Source organism: Oenanthe melanoleuca, chromosome 6, assembly GCF_029582105.1.
Source record: "Oenanthe melanoleuca isolate GR-GAL-2019-014 chromosome 6, OMel1.0, whole genome shotgun sequence".
NCBI lineage: Eukaryota > Metazoa > Chordata > Aves > Passeriformes > Muscicapidae > Oenanthe > Oenanthe melanoleuca.
The window spans coordinates 21628552-21644353 of record NC_079340.1 but is presented as its reverse complement, the minus strand read 5'-3'; the positions used below and the strand labels follow the sequence as shown (position 1 = coordinate 21644353).

Sequence of the window (15802 nt, the reverse complement as noted above, 5' to 3'; positions counted from 1 at the left end):
CCAGGAAAGAAGAGGCCAGGCCTCTGAATGAATAAATGTCATGTTCACATGGAAGACAACATAGACAATACCAAACATCTCCTAAAACAATACAGCCTCTGCCAGCTGAAGGATGCCCAGCGCCTCCCTCGCCAGCCTAGAACAAACCAGCGTCTTCAATAGTGACACACACAAACCCCACGGGCCAAACAAAGCCACCGTCATTTTCCTGCCCAGTAGCATCTGTAAACAAAAAGAAAACATCATTTGTTGACCCCAAACATATAAAAATACTATAACAAAATGAAATACAAATATATATTAGAATCTGTAAGTATTCTGTATAAAGAGATACTTTAGCGGTTAGCGTACAGCAAGAACAGAAACACAACACAACCAAGCCCTGCGTGGGCCACAGGCAAAATGAGACGCATCCCAGCTCCTCTGTATGGCAGAGGAGCTCTCATGGAGAGGGCATTTGTGGCAGAAACACATCCCCGTGGTGGTGGAGATGCCCTGGATGCCAGTGGTGAGCAGGGATGGTGACAGCACCTGAAGAGCTGGGTGTATCCCATGGAGGTGCCTGGAGCCCGGCCACAGCTGGCAGTGCAGACCTAAAGCCAAAGTGCTGGAGTGGTGTGATGGAGAGACCCAGGACTGCAGCTCTGGGATGAGTCTGTCCTCCAGGGTGATGTGGTGTGTCACTGTCCAGCCCTGTGCAGTGTCCCAGGTTGGCCCCCACAGTCATAGCGGTGATGCTGCTATGGATGTTAGGTGCATGCAGTACCCTGGCAGGAGCTCCCCATGTGCTCCTGATCCCACAGCAGCCCAGCACATGCCCTGGCACTGTGGGCTTTGGAGAGATGCTGGGTATGGGCACTTGAGTCCAAGAGCTGGTGGGTCCTGCCCTGGCAGTAGTGTTGGCTCCAGACAGGCAGGTTGGTTCATCTTCAGCCTCTTCAACTTGGCACACACAAGACTGAGGCCCTAGTGATGGGCATGGCAAACCCACATCCCAGCTGTCCCAGCAGCCTCTTGCTCCTGCTGGCTGGTCAGTGGGACATGAGGCACCTTCACCCAGCTGCAGGCCTGCTCCCCTAGCACAGAGCCTGGAAAATAGGGATTCCTGTGCTGCCCTCACACAGCTCCCACCTCTGAGCAGAACTGCCTGGCTGAGCCAGGGGTATTTGGGGCCCTCTCCACATGAATGGCACAGTGCTGGCCCCATGGCACAGGGCAAGTTGCCACTGGAACTCTCAGGGACATCTGTACACTGCTGCCTGTGCCCTACTCTGTGTGCACGGCACTGCCCTGGTCCTGCTCCACCAGTGTGGCCCTGATGTGACCACAGTGAGCTGGACCTGTGAGTGACAATGCACTGCAGAGCCCAGCCAGCATGCACAAGCTGGGGGTGTCACTGGAGGGTCAGGCTGGGGACGTTATCTGGGGTACTTTGGGCTCCAGCACTCTGCAGGGAGACAGGCCAGGGCTGCTGGAGGAGAGGACGAGAAACCACGTCTGGGCTCACCAGGACTGCAGGACACTGGCTGCACCATGCAGCCCACTGTAAGCCATGGCTTGCCATAGATCACAAGGCTCTGCCATGGCAGGCCTCCCTGCTCCTGTTCCAGGTGTTGGAAAAGCCTCAGGTCGCTGGGCTGATGCAAGGAACAGGGCTGCCAGGGAGGGGACTCACCCAGGATGCAGGCACTGCCCTCCATGGCTGTGGGGCTTCACTGGCAGGGAGGCAGAGTGCCACAGGGAGAGGACAGGGCAGCTGGGCAGGGTGCCCACTCCATATCCATGTATCTGTGTAGCTGCAGTTCTTAAAAAAATTCTCTATCTACACATTTGCTTTGTTTGTGGGGTTTTTTCCTTCTTTCTTTTTTCTTCTTTTTTTTTTTTCTTTTTTTTTTCTGTTTCCTTCCCAACCTTCTAGATGCACCAGCTCTACCCTCTGCCAGGCTCCTCAGACACAGCTGCAGTTCGGAACACCCAGAGAGCAGCACCAGCATGAAGTGAGGTCCTTGGCTCGGGGGGTCTCCCCGGCAGCTCCCCGGCTCTGCAGGGCCGGTGGCTGCTCACAGGCACTGGCTGCAGCCACACTTGCTGGGCTTCTCCACCTCCTCCACGAAGGTGGCGCCGTTGCTGCACTCGAAGGCGTATTTCCTGCGCCGCAGCCGCAGCCCGGTGCAGCAGCCGGCGTCGGGGCCGCCGCAGGTGCCCCGGCACTGCACCCAGGCCACCGGCCGCGTCGTCTGGCAGATGGCGTAGCCCCGCTGCACCTGGTGGTAGTCCCGCACCGGCTCCCCGCGGCACTCCGGCTCTGTGGGACAGTGGCAGTGGTCAGCCTGGTGTTGTGGCATGGGGCTGCTTTCCCTGACACCCACCTCCTCAGAGGGCTCAGAAACCTACCTTGGTCACAGAGGGCTCCGGTGTAGCCATCGTGGCACTCGCAGGTGGGCTGGCCACCTGGGGTGAGGTGGCAGTGGCCATGGACACAGGGCTGGTGGCGGCAGGGGTCGGGTGGCTCGGCGGGCTGGTTGCAGAGAGCGCCCTGGTAGCCCTCTTGGCACTGGCAGCTGTAGGAGAGGGCGTCAAGGGGCAGGCACAGCCCGTGCACACACCTGTGGGCACACGGCGCTGTCAGGAGCTGCTGGCGTGGCACCAGAACTGAGCATGGCATGGCTCAGCACCAGCACAGTATTGCACTGTGGCACAGCACAGCTGCGGCTCTGGCGTGGCACCAGCACAGCCTGGCACAACTCAGTGCTAGTGGCATGGCAGGGCAGTGATGCACTGTGATGGCACAGGAATGGCTCGACAGCAGCAGGAACCAGCCCCAGGGCAGGGCAGGCAGTGGGTAAGGCACTCACTTGTGCCCCTGGCAGGGCCCGCCGCGGGGCTGGTCACAGTGGGGCCCGTCCCAGCCCGGCTCGCAGTGGCAGACGGGGCCCTGGGCGCCCGAGGGCTGGCAGATGCCGTGCAGGCAGTACAGCTTGCGGCAGGGCTCGCAGCCCGGCACCACCCCCGGCGTCATCCGCGTCTTGGTGAAGTCCTGCAGCTCGTTGTTGATGTAGAGGTTGCGGATGCATCCGTGGAAGCTGGTGCCATTGAGGAGCTGCCAGAGGCGGAAGGCAGCTGAGTTGACATCCACAGGCATTCCTGGGGAGAGCAGGACCATCAGCGCACCCCTGATGCCCCCCATGCCCTCCAGCACCCCGTCCCTGTCCTACCTCCCACGTAGAGGGGAGCCTCGCTGTTCAGCGTGTAGTGCTTGCCCGAGTTGTCCATGGTCATGGGGCTGCCACCATCGATGGACAGGTTCACCATCTGGTCGAAGGTCACCAGCTCCACCGTGTGGAACTGCCCGTCGTTGATGGTCTCAGCACTGGCAGGGAGGGCTGGGTCACTGGGGATGCCCCCAGGACGAAGCAATGGGGGTGGAGGTCCCCAGTGAGTGGGGAAGGAGTGCCAGGTACCTGTAGATGGCCGAGCTGGGCTGGGTGCCGGGATCATAGCTGACCCTCACATGGCCCTGGTACAGCTCCACAGCCATGTGGTCGCTGTCACCATTGTACAATAGGATGCCATTGCCTTCAGCTGTGGAGACCTGCCAGAGAGGGAGGTGGGAGCCCACATCCCTGGGGCAGACTCCCAGTGCCATCCCTCAATGCCCCCACACCCCCCCAGCCCTCACCTGAAGGGTGATATTGGCCCGGGGCCAGTCTTGCAGGTCAGTGAACTGCAGGTACGTGTCACGGTCCACAAAGTTGACGCTCAGCAGCTTCTCACACTTGGGGCCACCGAAGCCAGGCAGGCACTGGCACAGGGCACGGGCACCCCGCTCCACACACGGGGCCCCGTTCTGGCATCCAGCCAGCTCACACAGGCCAGGCTGGCCAGCGCTGTGGGGCGGCATCTCGCAGAGCTGGCCACTGTGGGGCCAAGGGTGCTGCTAGCTGGGGGCTGGGAAAGAGCCCTACACCCTGCCCAGTGCCCCACAGAGCTGACAGCATGCCCCTGATTTGGGGTCCCTGGGGAGGCTCTCACAGACACTGGCATCAGAGGGATGCCTGGATGCTGAGCTGTGCCCTGGGGTCCCTCCCCAATGACGCTGGCTCCCCCCAGCCTCCACCCCCAGAGACACACACTCCCAGCCTCCCTCCTTCCTCTCACACCAAGGATGGATGGATGGATGGATGGATGGACGGATGGATGGACAGACAGACTTGGTAGCAGGACTTGTCCCTTCTGCACAGTGACACATAGCCATCCCCACTACCCAGGTGTCCCACGTGGTCCTGGTGGTACCTGTAGCCCTCGGTGCAGAGGCAGGAGTAGCCATTCACCTCATCCAGGCAGCGGGCGTTGTTCTGGCACCGGTGGTCCTGGCAGTCGTCGAAGTCCTCGCTGCAGTTGCTCCCCACGTAGCCAGGTGCACACTCACACCTGGGGCAGGCGGGGGGCTTGAGGCTGCCCTTCCTTCTCCCTTTCACCAGTGGGTGCCTGCTCCTCCCCTTGTAACACCTCTCTCTCTGCCCCCTCACTGCAGTCCCCAAAAAGCAAATCCTACCCCCATAGAGCAGAAAAAGTGGTTTGGAGAGGAAGGGGCTCACCTGGGCCCTTGGCTGGTGGAGATGCAGGTGGAGTCATGCTGGCAGGGGTTGAGCTCATCTGAGCAGAAATTGGGTGGCTGCTCACAGAATTCCCCTGCAAGGCAGAAGAGGGGGTGCCCAGCAGCTCCAGGACCAGAGAAACAGCCCCAGTCCCCATGGGGCAGAAGGGACCCCTGGGGGACTCAGCTCAAGACAGGGAGTTGCCAAGCCCACAGTTTTCACTCCACAGACACAGGGTTCTCCTGCCCTGGAAGCAGCTCCTGCCTGAGCCAGGCACTGATAGCACCCCAGGGTGTGGGTGTTCAGCTGGGTGTACCCAAACTCGAGACACCTGAGCTCAGAGGCCACGCCAGTGGGCATTGAGACAGCAGGCAGAGGAGCTGTTTAGCCCTCATGGGTGGGTAGGAGCACTGGGAGCATTCTCATGCCAGGTCTGTGCCATCTGGGGATGGCTAACCCCCATTCCATGTACCTGTGTAGTGGGCAGGACAAAGGCAGGTGTAGTTGGTGGCACTGGGCACACAGGAGCCCCCATTCTCGCAGCTGTGCTCCTTGCAGGGATCGCTGGTGGTGTGGCAGCTCGGGCCCTCGAAGCCCACTGGGCACAGGCACCTGCCACAGGGCCAGGGCAGTGTCAAGGAGGAAAATGGAATGGAACATTATGGAGTGACTCCCCCAGAATGACCAGCAGAGGACCTTGGCAAAGAGCTGGGTTTGGTGTCCTCCTGTCAAACACTGGGCACAGGGCTGGGTGGCAGCACTGCCTGCCAGAGGATGCTGTGTTGCCACAACAACAGGATGGAGATGCCTCTCAGCAGAGGGAGGGGCTGTAAAGCTTACCTCCTCATCCCCAGCCTGTCAACTATTTTCAGCTCCTAACTGCAGCCTGATTCCCAGAATGGCCTAAAGCATTCAGGGCAGTGAGGGTTGTGTGAGCTAAGGCAGCCCTGCAGGGAGCAGCAGTGACTCCAAGACCACAGCAACCAGTCCCAGTCCCCCTGCCTCCTGTGGTGATGGTACCCTCCTCTCCCCCACTGACCTCAACCTGGGAGCCTTTTGGCTGGGGGGCATGGGGAAGTGGAGTCAGACATGAGCTGGAGGTCCCATGCAAATGCAATCCCACCTACATGTCCAAGGGAGCAGGAGGTGAAGGAAGTATCAGAACTTCTCTCCATGGGATGTCAGGGCCCCATACTACTGCCCAAACACCCACCTCTCATGGGCTCCTGCCCAGCACTCACCTGAACCCAGCTCCTTCCCCCTCCTGAGGCTGGCAGGTCCCCCCATTGGCACAGGGGTTGGAGGAGCAGCCACTGAGTGCCACCTCACAGTCCCTGCCCTGGGGAAGGATGGAAAGGTGGGAGCAGGGAGGGTGCCACTGCACCTGCCCAGCTCTCCCCATCCCACTCAGCAGGATGCTGTGGCACAGAGGGAGGGTAGGTGGTCCCACAGGCAGCAAGCCCAAGGGGCATGGCAGAGACCCTGCTCTGCTCCCCTGCCCCATGCACTGGGGACCCCTGGCACCAGGGTACCTTGTAGCCACTGGGACAGGCGCAGCGGTAAGAGCCAAGGGGGTCATTGTGGCAGGTGCCCTGGTTCTGGCAGGGGCTGGAGAGGCAGGGGTTGCACTTGGCCTGGACACTCAGTGCAGGTGGGCCTGTGGGATGGGAGCATGGAGACAACCATCAGTGTGAGGAGTGACGGGGATGTCTCCTTTTGTGGGCACCGATGTGGGGGCACAGCCTCTGGTGCTGCTGGGACCAGAGCCTGTCCAAGGGGCTTTGCACCAGGCAATGGGACAGCACAGGTTTGCTCAGTCACCAGGGAAGGGCCATCAGTCAGGTAAGAGGATGGAAGCAACCTGGTCCCCCTCCTCCACAAGGCAGCTCAACAGACAGAGTCCTGGAGCCACCCTGACTCACAAAGCATTGCTCTGCTGGGTGCCCAGAGGAGGGTATGGATGGACAGCATGGGCACCTCTCACCTTGGCACTCAAATTTCTTGGCAGGGGTGGTGAGCAGCAGCTTTCCTTCCATGTCAGGGGGCCCAGCACAGCGGGCAATGCCTGGCTCCTTGTAGCCCGTCTTGACCCAGCTGGAGAGCCAGCGCAGGTTGCAGCTGCAGTACAGGGGGTTGGCCCCGATGGCTCTGCACGAGGAGAGGGACAACATTGCACTTGCTGCCACACAGAGGCAACTGGGCACAACTCTGTCACTTGACCAGGATGCCACATGATGGGCAAACCTCCATTTCTGGTGCTCCTCCATTTCCGGACCCACCAGAGGTGCTGCCCACAATGAAAGGGCTGGGACACACAGCCCCGCAATGCTGTCCAGCTAGACCACTGTGCTGCCAGATCCTCAGCCCAAGCAGTGCTCTGTGCTCTGCCCTGGAGCTATCCTCCACTGCCCACACAGAAATTGTGTCCCTGTCCAGTACACAGGCAAAGCTGCCTGGGAGCAGCAAACTGGGCAAAGTACCTCGAGGCCATGCAGAAACAACAGGACCTGCATGGGAGCTGCAGGGCCAGCCTGGGCTCTGCTGCACAAGCCTGCAGGACAGAGACAGGAGTGGGCTGGTGGGAATGGCAGTGGGTCACAGCCAGTGTTTGTGCAGACAGCAGTGGGGGAAAGCAAGGAATTGCTCTGGGAAAGGAGAAGGAGGAGGGAGGGTTGCTCTGCTCCACAACAGAGAGGGGTACGGAAACAGTGGATGATGTGAGAGGTGGAGAGCTTGCATGTCTCTGAATCCTCCTTGACTGCAAAGGTCAGCAGTGATGGAGGGCCAGTGTGACCAACATATGTGACAAAAGAAGGAGATGGCAGCCCAGGGGGCAGGCAGTAGGGATAGCAGATCTGCTGGGGCTGACTAACCTGGTCCTGCAGCACCCGCAGCACTGGCTGTGACACAGCTCAGCCTGTGGGAACTGGCAGTGCCAGCTGTCTGCAGTGAAGGCAGCACAGCCAAGGGAAATGGGAGCAGAGCAAGCAGTATTGCTCCCCAAAAGACAAGGAGGCCACAATTGGGTATAAAGCTGCTCTTTGCAGACTGAAGGAACAGCCTGGGATGCTCAGGATGCCAGGAGCAAGCAGCTGGGAACAGCTTAGTTAGGAAACAGGGAGGGGACCAAAAAGACACTGTGAGCAAAGCTAAACCCTGGCCCTGGGTGGTGGGCATAGGGCAGTGCTCCTGGGGTGCAGGCTCACTCAAAGAGGGGCTGAAACACCACCACTGGCAGGAGGATACTTGAGGACAGACTGGAGGACTGTGGGGAAATGCACTGACAGAAGTTAACAACACACTGGTGTGTCAGAACAGCCCCTGCCAACCCATGGATATGACACCACTTTGCAAGGCTTAACTTACATTTTGGGAGACCCCACATCCACCTAAGACCACAGGGACATCCCAGCAGCACTGGGAGACTTGGCTGCACACCTGGATCTGAGCATGGGTCACAGCACTAGCCAACAAATGATGTCGCAGGTACCAGCCCAGAGAAGAGGGGAGAAGGCAGGTCCCCTCTAGGGAAGCCAAACTCAGCCCAGTAGTTTTTAAACGTCTATGAAGCCAGCATCCAGCCCTGAGCCCTGAGGAGTGGGAGGAGATACTCACAGGTGGGACAGGGAGGTGACATCTGCAAAGATTCCCTCAGGGAGGCTGGAAATGTCATTGCCATGGAGTGACCTGCAGAGAACAGAAGGTCAGGCCCAGGGCTCCAAGGTGGGCAGCAAGGACTGTGACCCCATCCCACAGGTCCAGGTGTGGGTGGCAGAGCTGGACCCCAGCCACACTGTCACTGGTGCAAGTACACCATCTGCTCTGAGAGTAGATGAACCTTCCTGTGCTCCTCCTGCAGCCTCTACCATGTCCACCTGCATGCACCCAGCTGCAGGTGGGCACAGGGGACACAGGGCCATGGGCAGCAGCAGAGAAGGGGCCAAGCAGGGCTGTGAGCAGGGCTTTGGGTACTTACAGCAGCCGCAGGGAGCGCAGCCCCTCAAAGGCCAGCGGAGGGATGCACTGCAGGGAGTTGTAGCTGAGGATCCTGCAAAAGGGAAGCAGGCAACACAGCTGTGTGTGTTGCAAGAAACCCACCCTGGGCTGCACGCTGCTCCTGCGTGAGCCCACCTCAAATCACAGCTTCAGCCAGGCACAGGGTGGGGACCCTGCTATCCCCAGCACTCCCCAGAACTGCTCAGCTGGGCTGAGCACCACGGGGACCTCACTTACAGGGTAGTGAGCTGGCTCATGTTGGTAAAGGAGGAGTTGCTCAGGGAGCTGATCTTGTTGTTGCTCAGATCACTGGAAAAGAGAAACCTCGGGGCTAGGAGCCAGCTGGGCCCTAGCTGGGCCTGCTCAGCTGCCATGGGGTGCAAACAGCAGCACAGCACAGTTCCAAGGGAGCAGCAGAGCTGTCACACAGGGTGATGGCAGCACTGCCACTTGTCCCCTCTCTGTTCCATTCCCAGAACCAGGTGGTGAGCAGCCAGAGGCTGAACATCGCTGCCAGTGAGTTGCGTTCCAGAGCAGAATGGGGATACAGGGGGATGTCAGGGGTCCCTACAAACTGCCAGGCCCCTCCTCAGGATCACATATCATGGACACAGCCCCTGCCCTCACCCACAAGTACCAGCAGTGCCTCCAGCTGCCTGGGCTCCTGCTTCTGACTACTTACACAAGCTGCAGATACTTGAAGGTAGAGAGCTGCCCTGGGACCTGAGTGAATTGGTTTCCATCCAAGTAGCTGCAAGGAGAATAAAAGCACCTTGCGGTGACTGAGAAGGAGGAGATCCCTCCCTCTTCCCCCTCCTTCTCTTGTGCACCACCATGGACTTCAGGCTGTGAAGCACCTCCAGCATTGCCTCCCTCCTGCACCCAGGGCCCAAGGGGCTCTCAGGGCACTCCTGGGCTGGCAGGGGAGCTAGTGTGTGAGTGCATGAGCACACCTGGGTTTGTCCCTGGGGACACTCTCCCAGCAGCCTACGTGTGCAAGTGCAGCCAGTGATGTGCCGCATATACATCCGATGGGAGCGTGGGAGGCAGCAACCGTTCTCAAGGAATGTGTGAGAATGTGAGAGATGGCACAGCATGCACAGAGAGGAGTGTGCAAGACAGTGGAGGGGGCTGTGGGGGTGGAATGATATAAATATGTATGTGCCCAACCAGTGCCTGCACCCCCTGCACACAGGACTCACTGTCATTCCTCCTCCCAGATGGGACAGAGCCCCTTGCAGTGGGGCATCATGGAGCCTGCATGTCCAGCTCAGGCATGGCTGCATGGATATCTCCCTGACACCCTCGCTGAGGGGTGGCTGACCCCAGGCAAAGCACATCCCATTGCCTACATGCTTGAGGCTGCCAAGGCATCCTTGCAGCTGTGCTGAGAGCAGATGGCAGGGTGCCCTCATCCCTGATGCTGATGGCAGGCTCCTGGGAACCAGAGCCCTGAGCTGCATGGCTGCATGGGAACCACAGCTGCAGAGGGTGGCTGTCCCTCACTGCCCTCTCCCAAGGGCCAAACACAAGGCCCCAGCTGCTGGATGACAACACCTCTTGCACAATACCCTTGATAGCCCTGACTGGTCAGAGAGACTCTTGCTGGGCCACTTGCTGGTGTTGGGGCTGGACAGGATACCTTGGACAGATGGGGTCCTAATCCCACACCAGGCCAGGATGGGGGTATAGGGAGGAGCCCAAGGGCCTCTGCCCTTACACCTGCAACCCCACAGCAGAGGCCCCTCACCCAGAGCACTAAAGTAGAGGGAGGGTTAGGGGGAGAGCTTGGGTACTCGCCCACTACTCACAGCTCTGTGACATTCTTGGGGATCCCCTTGGGCAGGGCCTTGAGGTGCTTGTTGCTGCAGCGGACAACCGTGTCGAGGCAGGTGCATTCCTGCGGGCACTGGGGCCGGGGGATGCAGGTGGTCTCCTCCTTACCTGCACCAGGCATGGAAAGCCACCAAGTCACCAGGGTCCAGCCCTTGTGCATCGTGTGAGGCCAGATTCAATGTTGTGTGCCTGCCTAGGATGGCTCCCCTCCCATGACAACCATCCTCCCCTGCCCTCAAGCAGGCAATAGCAGTCAGAAGTTAGCAGTGCAGGAATTGCTCCTGCATCCAGAAATTGCCTGCCCCACTGGTGTGGATACAACCAGCCAGCTCAACACTGCTCTGATCTTCACCATTTTCATGCAAAAATACAGTCACAGGGACAACATAAGGGCACAGAAGAAGAGGCTCAGCCCTGCAAATTCTTCTGAAACAACCTCCTTCACCCATCTCCCAAACACAGATTAGATGGAGCAGAGCCTATGCCAAGCAGCCAGAGGAGCTGGCACTGCTCCCCTTCCCTGCCATGATGCTGGAATCCTGTGGGAAAGGCTTTCCTGGGACAGCCGTATGCTATCTCGCACTGTTAGGAAAGGCACAGGATGCAACCCTTCAGTCTTTGACGTGGTGGAGGAGGGAAAGCAGAAGAAAAGATGATTTGTTTGTAAATATTTTCCAGAGGGCTCAAAAGCTGCTCTAAATTTAAAAAAAAAAATATAAGAAGAGGTTTTTCTCCCCACGCACACTCCCGTCTGCTCCATCTGCCCACCGCCAGCTCCAGTGCATGTGCAAGGCTGAGAAGGGGAGGCAGGAAGGAGCAGGATGAATCCCAGTGGGCTTTGCCTACACATCTGCTCCTGTCAGCACCCAGGGCACAGCATTTGCCAGCATGCACACCTACATACAAGAGCCTCAAGGGACAGTGGGTGCAAACTCCTCTCCTGGCTTCAGAGTGGATACCCAAGGGCTGGGTACCAGGAAGGGAAACTTTCCTATCATTAGGGCATTCATGGGGCTCCCTGAGCTACCAGCTTGCCACGGGCACATCCTGGCAGCAAGGATAGTGCTGGGACACGGAGCACGGTGTCATCCTGGGAGGAACAGCCTGGTTTGCCCTTACTCCTGGCACTGCAGGGCCCATGAGTTACCTTCCTCACACCTGAAGTCAGGGAAAGCCACATCCTGGAGCGGGATCTGCCGGAGGAAGTCAGGGTTTTGGCAGCGAGGGTTCCCTGTCACGATCTTCCTCTTGCGCAGCCAGTCCCCCAGCCAGGCCAGCTGGCAGTTGCAGTTGAAGGGGTTGGCGAGCAGGTTCCTGCACAGGGGAAAGAGCACAAGGGCAGCACCTCAACCACCAGGCAAGGGGACCTGCAGCCATCTGATGTGACACAGGCTGGGGGCACCCCTGGAGCTCATGACATACAGTGTGGAGAGCGACTGCAGCGTGTCAAAGGCGCCCGGGGCGATTGTGGTGATCTGGTTGTCGTACAGGGACAGCAGGCGGACGTTGCGCAGCCCCGTGAAGCTGTCATTGTGGATGCAGCTGATGCGGTTGTTCCTCAGCATCCTGCAGAGGGAAGAGGACAAGGGCACCTACAACACAGGCAGGTACCACGGAGGAAACCCACCTTAGCAGTGCTCAGGCTGTGCCCACCTCACTTCTGGGCAGCAGAATGAGCCTGAGCAAGTTCCTGAGCAGCAAAAACCTGCCCCCCCAGCACTGGATACAGCCAGCTGGTGGGCAAGGCATCCTGAGCTGGCCCTGCAGGGAGGCAAGGAGTAAGGATGTCCCCATCTGGGTGCCCATGGAGGAGAAGGGACTCACAGTGTCCTCAGCCCGTCCAGGCCCCTGAACATGCCACTCCGCACAGACTCCAGCTGGTTGACAGTGAGGTGCAGCTCGTTGACAGAGGATGCTCCCTCAAACGCCCCATCCTCGATCTCTGACACCTTGTTGTTGCTGAGGTTGCTGTGAAGAGGGAAAAGCAGGCTGGGATGAGGGCTGTGCCTTGACCTCATCCTGAACTCTGCCTCCCCCAGACCCCACTAAGCACCCTGTGATGCCAGTCCCTCAGAGGACATTTCACATCCTAGTCTGCCCTGGCATCAGGACGCCCAATGTGCCTTCCCAGCCCTCTGACTGTGTTTGCCCACTACTCACATTTTCTTCAGGTGTGGGAGTTTCTTGAAAATGCCAGTGGCCTCCAGGATGGAGATTTCATTGTTGTTCAGGCGCCTGGAGTGGGTAGCAGGGAAAAGAGCTCAGGAGATGGCTGCGAAGTGCCTGATACAGCCCAAACCCTGAGCCAAACCCCAGTGCCAGCCAGGTGCCTGCTGCAGGAGGGAAGGCAGAGAGAGAGGAGACTCTTACAGCTCAGCTGTGGACTGTGGGATGCGATCTGGGATCTTGGTGAGTTTCAGGTTGGAGCACTCGACCACACCAGATTCACAGCGGCATTTTGGGGGGCAGATCACATCACTGTTGCATTCACTGTTCAGCTGGTAATCCTCTGTCCCTGTGTGATGGTGAAGGCAGCGTAGGCTTCCATGGGCAGAGGCACAGGGGACTGCACCTCCCCCCTCTCCCTCTGATCCTCTCACATCCCCATCTGGTCTCATTTTCTTCCCCAGCTCCCCTCACTCCAGACCCTGTGCATATATTACTCTTCTCCCTGCCCAAAGCAGCTTATCTACAGAGATATTTGACCTGGGGACACGGGGCACTGCACTGCCCACCACCCTCCTGCAAACAGAGCTGGACCCTGTGCCTATCCTCTGTGCCCATCCAACTAACAGCACGATGAGAGATGCCACAACACATCCTGGTATCAAGCACGTGAGAAATGAAGGGGCTCTGGCACAACATCCCCACAGGCAGCCTGGCACCATGCACACACCCATACACACATGTGTGGCTCCTCTGCTCACCTGGGATAAAATACTGCTCTTTGGCTGTGGAAAAAGAAGCACATCAGCTGTGTGAGTACATAGACAGCAGGCTGGGACAGGGCTGGGGACAGCCATGCCATAGGACACCTGTGACAGGGCTGGGGACAGCCATGCTGCAGGACGCCCATGACACAGCTGGGGACAGCCATATCCAGGGCACCTGTGACAGGGCTGGGGACAGCCATGCTGCAGGACGCCCATGACACAGCTGGGGACAGCCATGCCCAGGATGCCTGTGACACAGCTGGGGACAGCTCTCACCCGAGCAGCGGAACTTCTTGCTCTTGATCTGGCCGATGCGCTTGTTGGCCAAGCGCCGGGGGCTGGCACAGCGGGCTCCACTGGTCTCCACGGGGTTGGCACGCAGGAAATCTGCCAGCCACTTCAGGTTGCAGTCACAGATGAAAGGGTTCTGGGCCAGGTGCCTGTGCCAGGACAGCAGGTGAAACGCTGCCAGGGACAGTGGGTGACACACCACCAGGAGCAGTGGGTGATCACCAGCTCCAGCCCAAGAGATGCTTTTCCCCCAGAGGCTCGCCTGCCCAGCCATGGGAGCTGGTGTAGACACTCACAGAGTCTGGATGGCCCGCAGGGAGGTGAAAGTGCCTTTGGCCAGGCTCTGGATCTTGTTGTCATAGAGTGAGAGCAGTGAGAGGTTCTGCAGGTCCTGGAAGGCATCTGCCCGTACACAGTTGATCTTGTTGGCATTGAGAAGCCTGGCAGGGAGGAAAGGATGTGAGTCTGGGGACACCCCTTCACTGCATCAAGGGTGCTAGGGACCTCAGTCCTGCTTCCCTATGCCCCTGAAAAGCATCCCACACAGACACTGGTGCCTTACAGCAGCTGCAGGGCAAAAAGTCCTCCAAATACACCCTTAGGGAGGTCCGTGATCTTGTTGCCATACAGCACCCTGAGAAAGAAAGGCTGGTGTGAGAGATGGGGGGAGTGCTATGGGCCATGGTTGAGGGGTACAGTATCCACCCCATCCCACCCACAGCACTGTAGGCACTTACAGGGAGTTCAGCGAGCGCAGCCCCTGGAAGGCGTCAGGGGCAATCTCCGAAATCTGGTTGTTGCTCAGGTCTCTAAAACCCAAAGGGAGAAGGTGGCCTGGTCCCCTCTTCTCTCGTCCCATGTCCTCATCTTTCTGCTAGTTCCAGGGGACCAACCCCAAGACCCAATATACAAGACCCACTCCCAGTGCTGCCATATGGGGCACCTGTGTCACAGCAGGTGCCCCTTGTCTGTCAGTTCTCAGCATGGCCAGCAGGGTGAAGGCTGTTGGGACTCAGGGTGAGCTGGCAGACCCTGCACACTTACATCCTCCGCAGCTTCTTGTAGGGTGAGAAGGCTCCTGGGGGGATGGATTTGATGCCATTAAGTTCCAGACGTCTGCAAAGAGAATAGGGAGAGATGAGGGCTCTAGGGCTGGCCAAACCCCAGAACCCCACTGACAGAGATGAGCCTGCAGGACCCCTAAGGTTGCAGTAAGTTACCCCACAGGAGTGGAAATATTCTGCCCAGAGACAACTTGCATCCTGGGATTTGGGCTTTGTCCATTAGGGAGAGGTGCCATGGTGGGGGGGAACCATGGTGGCTGGGGTGGAGGAAGCACCTCTCCTCCCCAGCACCTCGGGTTTGGGGGTGCCTGCTGCCTCCCACATACTTTATGCACCGTCCCAGCAGCGGCCTTGCACCATAATTGGATTCCTCTAAGGAGATTATTTCTCTATTTACATTTTTAATGCAGCTAAATCCAGGGCTAAGTCTGGGCAGTGTAAGGGAAGGGCAAGGAAGGCCTGCTGCCCTACGTGGCTGAACTTCACGGCTTGCTCCTGTGTTCCAGTGCCTTGAGTCACCCGGAGCCCAGGTGACCGTGTGGGGCCATACTCACATCTCTGTCATGGTCTCAGGCAGGTTGGCAGGGATGGCTGTCAGCCCCTTGCCCCGACAGTCCACAATGCCGTTGCTGCAAGTGCACATGGCTGGGCAGGAGCCAGAGGACAAGCTGCAGAGCTGGGCATGGGCTGAGTCCGTTTGTCCTGCCAGGGAAGCAGCCAGCATTGGAATTGCAAAGAGCTGAGCCAGGCTGAGCCAGTGTGGCAGCACCCTGAAGAAGGGACCCTGGTGACAGCTCAGCATGCAGGGACAGCTCATGGCACCCTTGAAAAGGTGCATAAGCTCTTGGCGCACCCACACCCCTGCAAAAGCTCCAAAGGCACAGACTGACACACTGCCACACTGACAGGGTGGCATTGTCCCCATATTGTCTCCACTTCAAGGACTCTGCTGACCTGAGATAAACATGAGCATGGGTTCTGAGGATCTGAGCTGGGGCACATGGCAGGGAGTGGAGATGGTCTGCATTGGTGGCACAAGCCTTGTCTCCCCAGCCCATGTCCTGCTCTGGCACCCACCACATCC

The 15802-nt window shown here is 58.7% G+C and overlaps 1 protein-coding gene across 2 annotated transcripts in view; it reads right to left on the bottom strand.

The window, feature by feature from the left end:
* Window positions 1-24: 24 nt before the first annotated feature.
* The window catches only part of SLIT1 (slit guidance ligand 1), a 60626-nt gene continuing 44848 nt past the window's right edge, over window positions 25-15802 (bottom strand). For both annotated transcript variants that reach the window (XM_056495300.1, XM_056495299.1), the window contains exons 9-37: window positions 15273-15420; window positions 14699-14770; window positions 14392-14463; window positions 14217-14288; window positions 13951-14094; window positions 13640-13803; window positions 13358-13381; window positions 12801-12945; window positions 12591-12665; window positions 12255-12398; window positions 11853-11996; window positions 11578-11744; window positions 10406-10538; window positions 9277-9345; window positions 8832-8903; window positions 8575-8646; window positions 8214-8285; window positions 6583-6746; window positions 6131-6255; window positions 5840-5937; window positions 5071-5210; window positions 4599-4692; window positions 4294-4431; window positions 3680-3917; window positions 3462-3592; window positions 3216-3370; window positions 2856-3144; window positions 2395-2606; window positions 25-2305 (exon numbers count right to left, since the gene is read on the bottom strand). In XM_056495300.1, the coding sequence (XP_056351275.1) occupies window positions 2061-2305; window positions 2395-2606; window positions 2856-3144; window positions 3216-3370; window positions 3462-3592; window positions 3680-3917; window positions 4294-4431; window positions 4599-4692; window positions 5071-5210; window positions 5840-5937; window positions 6131-6255; window positions 6583-6746; window positions 8214-8285; window positions 8575-8646; window positions 8832-8903; window positions 9277-9345; window positions 10406-10538; window positions 11578-11744; window positions 11853-11996; window positions 12255-12398; window positions 12591-12665; window positions 12801-12945; window positions 13358-13381; window positions 13640-13803; window positions 13951-14094; window positions 14217-14288; window positions 14392-14463; window positions 14699-14770; window positions 15273-15420 (3818 nt within the window). In that variant the 3' untranslated portion in view covers window positions 25-2060. The remainder of the gene's footprint in view (window positions 2306-2394; window positions 2607-2855; window positions 3145-3215; window positions 3371-3461; window positions 3593-3679; window positions 3918-4293; window positions 4432-4598; window positions 4693-5070; window positions 5211-5839; window positions 5938-6130; window positions 6256-6582; window positions 6747-8213; window positions 8286-8574; window positions 8647-8831; window positions 8904-9276; window positions 9346-10405; window positions 10539-11577; window positions 11745-11852; window positions 11997-12254; window positions 12399-12590; window positions 12666-12800; window positions 12946-13357; window positions 13382-13639; window positions 13804-13950; window positions 14095-14216; window positions 14289-14391; window positions 14464-14698; window positions 14771-15272; window positions 15421-15802) is intronic.